At 38.8% G+C, this 7,500-nt stretch overlaps 1 protein-coding gene across 1 annotated transcript in view; it reads left to right on the top strand.

Moving 5' to 3' along the window:
- LOC137975467 (dynein regulatory complex subunit 2-like) overlaps positions 1–7,500 on the top strand; it is a 33,368-nt gene that overhangs the window by 17,400 nt on the left and 8,468 nt on the right. The window contains exons 12-13 of the mRNA XM_068822592.1: positions 3,370–3,420; positions 3,496–3,589. Coding sequence (XP_068678693.1) covers positions 3,370–3,420; positions 3,496–3,589 — 145 coding nt within the window. The remainder of the gene's footprint in view (positions 1–3,369; positions 3,421–3,495; positions 3,590–7,500) is intronic.

Below are 7,500 nucleotides of genomic sequence, written 5' to 3'. Positions count from 1 at the left end.
TAAGCAGTAAAAAACTATTTCCACTCCATTAAGCCATTGACGCCTGGGAGTGAGATTTAAAATGGCCGAAAAACAAGAGTATTTAAAGTCCCTATGACGCTTATTTTTTCCCCTTTTTTAAACTTTTCGTTGAAATATCTATAGTGTTTGGGGTGTATTCAAGAAAACGTTTCCTCATAGTGTATCCACGCGTTTTAGCGGGCGTTTCCGTGCATACGGCGAGAGCTACTGAAATAAAATTAAAATTGACCAATCAGAATTCAGCGAGCGGGAAAAACTGTGCTATCCGACGTCACGTCAATTGTTCGCAATTAAAGTACCAGAAAACCATTTAAAAGGTTTTGTAGCAACGTTTTTGTCATTAAACTTTAACGCCAAAACTGAGTTGCGATCGGCGAGCGGCGATTCGAACGTCAGCTGTTGTGCTTAGGCTGTTATTTGTGCTTTTTCTACTATTTTAAGACGAATTCAGTATGATATTTTCGAATTGTAAGAAGACGTCAAAACTGTATTGATATTTTTCCAAATGGTCTGGATAGCACAAGTGTTACTCACTTTTATGTTTAAGGAACATGCTTCGATGCTTCAAACATCGTCTTCAGCCATAGTGAGTGTGAAATTAAAATTTTTACAAGGTATCTAAGATAACCTTGAACGGACTTGTCGATTAACCAACTGGGAAACATATTCCGTTTCAAAATTGTAGTTAGCCTATGGCTGAAGATGATGTTTGAAACATGGAAACATGTTCCTTAAACTTAAAAGTGTTTGTATTTTTAAATGTATTGATAATGCATTTATTTGTGTTAACTTCGCGAAAGAAGACTTAATTGGCGTCCTTTCGACAGGGTACAATATCGACAACAACGGAATCGATGCATTTCTGCACAGAAATGCATCGATTCCGATGCATTTCTGAAAATGAATGACAGGATAGCACAGTCTTGACTGCCGCGCGCAGTGCGGGCGCGGGTTCCGTATGCAAGGTTGATTTATACGCAACAAAAATTTGGCCGAGCCAGTTGGGCCCAGGTAACTAATGACGCCAAAGAAGTAACTTGATCGCATCTCATCAGAAAGAAATGTGCAAAAGTGTAAGAATAGAAGTCTTGCTGAAAATCTAGTGCTCTTTGTTAAGGCTTATAGAAATGTCGGGCGATAGTTACAATTCGGAAGCCGTGAAAATTCTGACGATTCAGAATGGAATTACATTCTTGACTTCTTTGACGTCATTAGTTACCAGGACCCAACTGGGTCTGCGGTGAAATATCCCGCTGAGCATACGGCGCAAGCTAGTGAAATTTAAATTAACCAATCAGAATTACGCGAGAGGGAAAAACTGTGCTATCCGACGTCACGTCACTTGTTCGCAATTAAAGAGCCAGAAAACCATGTAAAAGATTTTCTGGCAACATTTTTCGTCAACAAACTTTGGCGCCAAAACTGGGTTGGCAGCGAGGGGCGATTCGAAAGTCAGCTGTTGTGCTTTGGCTGTTATTTGTACTTTTTCGAACTATTTTAAGACGAATTCAGTCTTGTATTTTCGATTCAAGTGTAAGAAGATGTTAAAACTGTATTGATAATGAATTTAATTGTGTTAACTTCACGAAAAAAGACTTTGGTGGCGTCCTTTTGACAGGGTAGATCAACAAAAACATCTTTTACGCACAGAGATGGACCGTTTCAGGTGAAAGGGCAAATGATTGACAGGATAGCACAGTTTTGACTGCTGCGCTCACTGCGGGTGCTGCGCTCACTGGCATGGCGCCATCTCCGGAATTGCTATAAATGACCGGCCCACCGCAACTAAGCTGCATCTTGATCGGTTTGTAACCTACAAATATTCCAAGCACCCAAGCACCTTTATTATATAATTACATCGTATATTTATGTTTAGATTTTTATTAGAAGTTGTATGTATGTTTAAATTGCTGGCCCCCCAGTAACTTAGTTCTAACTACGAAAGGATTGAATAAACTGATGATGATGATGATGATGATGATGATGATTATTATATAAAAAACCTGGATAATAGCAAATCTTGACGCTATAGTGAATGGTTATATCCGAAAATGGCTTGATATCCCGATATCTGGTACACTGAGTAGTGTTTTTCTAGAACGCAATAAATTTGGTCTTAATATTTGCCCTCCTTTAGTTAAATTAACTCTTCACGGCATGATTCCCTAAAAGATCTCTGTAAGTCGCGACTGCATACTGCTAGTCTTCATCAGGCGACGAGGTCGACTGGTTACGTTACGCGTCACCTTTTAAGCAAACGCAGCGGAGCATCCTGCTTAAAAGGTGACGCGTAACCAGTCAGAATATCGCGCTTCTGATTGCTCGATGGCGAATGCATACATAGGCTACATAGTGCAATACGCAAGTTGCTGTGGAAACACAGTGATGGTGTAATTGATATCTCTTACACACCGAATTCGAGGTTCTTACTGTACGTTTTCGGTCCGTAATTCACGGTACGGATCGAGAAAACGAGTAAGATATTTATTTCTGAGGTAATAATGCGCGCGGGAAAGGTAACTGGTGGAAGTCATGATAAAGCATAACACTTAAGACAGTTTATTTTATTTCCTCATTACAAAAATTAAGAATAAGGTGGGTCAATCATCAACATACTTTAGTTGCAGCATCAAGTAAAGAAGCTAAAAACTGGAGAGTTAGACATTGTTAAATTATAAGGAGAAGCATAACTGGTTACATCAATAGTTACATAGTGCGCCAATAAATTATAGGAGCGGATTAGATACGAAAGTAATTGGATCAATTTGTAGCGTTCATCTGTCACAAATCATTGGCTTTTTGAATAGGCCATTTTACAGTTGTTTACTCAGCGATCTAGCCTATGAATGGCTGCGAGGCTGCCGGTGACCTTGTATTGATACAGCCCCCACTGCTTTTATCATGTAAATTGTGTTGTTGTAATTCTAATTAGTCCGTATTAACATTACAAAAGCACGAAGGTGTGTATCAAAACAGGGTCACCGGCAGCCTCGCTTCCATTCTTAGGCCAAGTAACTTAGCTACAACTGTAAAATGGTCTGTAGAGTATGTGCACGGCGGCCATGTTGGAGGACCAAAACGATTAAAGATGTTTGCATAAAAATAACATTTATTTCCCAAAGGAATATCATTCTTTTGTTTCGGTCCTCCAATATGGCCGCCGTGCACATACTCTATTAGTTGCTTGCAAGATTCAAACAGTTTCACATCGTTATTTCACGTAACCAACATGGAAAACAATGTAACAATGAGTTAGACCTAAAGCATTATAAGTACATTTAAATAAGAACATTTACTTTTACAGCATGCTGACAAATCATTTAACTTTCTTACTTGGTTCACTTTCAGATTCTGCATGAATATTCCGCGCTGGAAAACTTTTGGAAAAGATATAATAAGGTAGTCGGAAGATCAGTGATATTACCAGTATCAAGATATTCATCCATTTATTCAATTTTTTTGCACTGTTTGCAGGTCTTACTTGACAGATTAGCTCTTGATAAAGAAAAACACACTCTTTTACAAGAAAATCAACAGCTTCGTTCTGTTCTAAAGCAGTACTTGGATGGTATGTTGCCTTTTTTCTCTTTATCCTTGCTTCATTTTTGTTCATGAGCTTTCATCTTTTATGCCTTATTGATTACTCTCTTTAATAATAATAATGATAATGATGATGATGATGATGATGATGATGATAATAATAATATATTATTTATATAGCGCGCACATCAAAAGCTTCTCGTGGCGCTTTACATGCAATACTATAAAATAATGAAATAGCCTAATGCCCATAAATAAAATTCAATTAAACAGAAGAGAATTACTATTTACAAATTTTGAAAATAGGAAAGTCTAAGCGTTCTTTTTAAAAGTTGGTACGGAGCTAGATTTACGAATTGAAAAGGGAAGACTGTTCCACAACTTCGGTGCGCACACAGAAAACGCTCTGTCCCCATGTCTCTCTCTCTCTCTCTCTCTCGTTGGGGAGCAGGGTTGGCGCACTCGCCTCCCACCAATGTGGCCTGGGTTCGATTACCAGACTCGGCGTCACGTGTGGGCTGAGTTGGTTGGTTCTCTTCTCTGTTCCGAGAGGTTTTTCTCTGGGTAGTAGTAGTCGTTATTTCACTGATAAAATACATATCAAGTGTTACATTGATTATAACTATTAAATACTTAAAAAAGCGCGAAACATACATTAATTACTAATAGCTAAATTGTAATGAAAACTAAGTGTGTTAATAAAAGCATTTTTAAAACGCTCAGTATGTAATGTAGGCTTGACTTGACTCTAAGCTTAAGGGTAACAGGGTTAATCCTAGGAAGGGAGTGATGTAAAGGATGACCTTCCCACTCGCTTAAGTTCTTGAAAATACCTTTATCGGACTTTTCTAAGCAATTAATAATGGAAACAGGAGAGGACGCATATCTTCGTTTATGACAACGATCAAGGAAACATTGTATGGTATAAAATTCTGGTGGAGATGAACCGTATACAGATATTCCGTACATAAGCTTAGGCAAAACTAAAGTGCTGAATAAGTTATCCAACTTCGCTTGACAATACCCTTCCTTCCTTAGAGTTCTTAGAATGTATAGACATTTATTAGCTGCGGCCAACTTACTCTTGACATGAATAGAGAACCTACAATTTTCTTGAAATGTAACCCCTAAGATACATAGTTCTGGATGTTGCGGGATATTCTGCACTGTCTCTAGTACATTATTGTAGCCTTTCTTTCGGAAAACCATTTCTTTACATTTTGAGAAATTACATTTCATACCATTATTGATTGACCATTCTATAAAGTTGTTAACTACGTGAATTGCAGTATTACTATTAGAGTGGAATCATCTGCATACTTGAACAACAAAAAGTTAGACTCTGGATCTGTTTGCAGATCATTTTTGAATATATGAAATAAATAGGGGCCACTAGCACTTCCTTGCGTGGTGCCTTTGTTCATGCTGATCCAATCACAAGTGATGCTATTGCAGACAACCCGTTATCTCCTATCAGTAAGAAAGCTTAAGTACCAATTAAAAATATATGGATTAAGCGGTAGAAGTTTAAGTTTGGAAAATAACAGATCGTGTTTAACAGTGTCAAAGGCCTTACTGAAATTTTAAAAAATACAACCACACTTTTGAATTTTCGGAACATGTTTCGATGTTTCAAACATCATCTTCAGCCATAGTGAGTGTAACATTAAAATTTTTACAAGATAATTCGTATATATATATAACTGTCAATACAAACTGAAATCCATTGCAAGCACCCTAACTGCATTGCATCCCCTTTGATCCAAAGACTTAAAGAATTTCATGTTGCATTGTTAACAGAGCGTTAGTACAACTGCCACCTTCTCTATAAGCAAACTGTGTGCGGCTCAAGATACTCTCGACAATGTTCTTAACATAAGACTTATAAACAACCTTTTCGAATGCTCTAGCAATAACTGGGGTTATGTTTATTCCTCTAAAGTCGCCATTTTCCTTGGGAATGTCAACCTTGGGAAGAGGGGTTATGTTGGCACTCTTCCACGAACTTGGCCATGCATGGGTTTCAAGGGACAGGTTCCATATTTCAGCTACCACAGGTGTAAGAATTTCAGCATGGTCCTTCCATATCCAAAAAGGGATCTGATCTGGACCGGTGGCTGTCTTCTTTAAACCTAGGAGTGATCTCCATACCTGCATTTCGTTTACGCGTGGTATTTCAGCATCAGATGGAACTGATAATCATTATCAGTGCACAATTGACCGAAAAAGAAGTTGAGATCCTTTATTTCCGCTTCGCTTAGTGTACAACGAGAAGAAGCTTTATAACTGCAGATGGCATTTGTTATTTTCCACCACTCTCAACTTCCGATACCATTAGCAGAATTTAAACGAACTCTGTTATCCATAATGGCTTTAGAGATTCTCTTCAATAGATCTTTATGAGAACCTGTTACTTTGGCCTTGATCTTCAACAAATATTTAATAAGTGGGCTCATCCAAAAAGGATTGCGTGACGACATTTTTATTATTTTTGAGGCATACAAGCACTGCAAGCATTCATAAGTTCCAGACTTTTTGTCTCGAGACTTGTCACAGCGTCTTCGATATTGTTGGCCTCCAGTACAAAACCCCAATCCACTTGCTCAAGTTCAGAATAAAGATTGGCCTTGCGATGTTCCCTGCAATCTCTAAGTTGAACTTTATATCGAAGTGGCTTAAGTTTTATGCCAGGAGGTAATATCACTCCCTTATGATCGGTCTTCGTCAGCATCTGTATAGGATAGCAAAGATTGAAGGACGCCAGCCAGAAAGCGATTCGAAACGGGTAATATCCATCTGATTGAGATCTCCTCCACACACGACAAACCTTCCGGAAAATTTTCCAAGAAGGAGTCGGCCAAGTCAATTATACAGCTGCTCAGACTCATTTCTTGATAATTATGCAGCGGTGGGTGGTAAACTCCACAAATTAGCATATGTCGTCCCTTGGGCAAGGAAGTAGTAATCGCAATCAGTTCAAACTCTTCCGATCTGTATACATCGATAACGTTAATATTGTTTCTGATGTAAATGGCAATTTCCCCATTTTTACGCATATCCCTTCCACTCCAGTTTCTGTCTCGGCAGTAGAGAGCATAATTTGACATGGCGATAACCGCGTCAGGAACATCGGGTCTTAAAGGCCCACCTTCAACCGACAGGCTTTTCGACCGTTTGTTTTTGTTATGCAAATTCGCATTGCTTATCACAGCGATCTGATGGGATAAATTTCAGCTTTGGCTGGATTTTCATGTATGAAAATTGTTCTACGGCACGCAAAGCCTGTCGGTTGAAGGTGGGCCTTTAAATGAGTTTCAGAAACCACACATATGTCAATATCATTCGTATGCAAATCCATTTCAAGAGCCATGGAAGATCTGATGCCATTTTTGGTCTTAAGAAGGCTGCAGATATTAATAAACAAAAATTTAGGGACAGCGTACTTTTCATCCGTTTGACGATTAAGACTAGCGTATCTTGCAACTGGAATCAACACACGATCTGGATCTTTCGGCGCACTGCTGCGCCTTTGTACATTAAAGTGACTGGTAATAACAACTGTGATATTTTGTTTAGAGGTTCTACGCCCAGCCCTTTTACCGCGATAATGTAATAATTGATGTTCCTTTAAATCCTTCAGTACTTGTCGATTAAAACGATGTTGTTTCCGAAGGGATAAGAGAGTACTCCTAGCGTACTAGAGATGCTTCGCGGAACTGAAGCATGGACCCTGTTGTCTGCCATTATTAACAGCACATTTCGGCAATTGTTTCTCACTCTTCCTGTCGTCTTCCGGTCCAGGATTAGTAGAGATGTCCTTGTAAATTGTATTTAAGAACAGGTTCTGTCTGGAGCACTAAGTTGGATATAACCATGTTTAAGTAGGACAAAAATTCCACGACGCAACCGTGCTACCTGTTGCCTCGTGTGCTTGATCCA

Source organism: Montipora foliosa, chromosome 11, assembly GCF_036669935.1.
Source record: "Montipora foliosa isolate CH-2021 chromosome 11, ASM3666993v2, whole genome shotgun sequence".
NCBI lineage: Eukaryota > Metazoa > Cnidaria > Anthozoa > Scleractinia > Acroporidae > Montipora > Montipora foliosa.
Note: the sequence above shows the minus strand (reverse complement) of the source record. Positions and strands in the feature narration are given on the sequence as shown.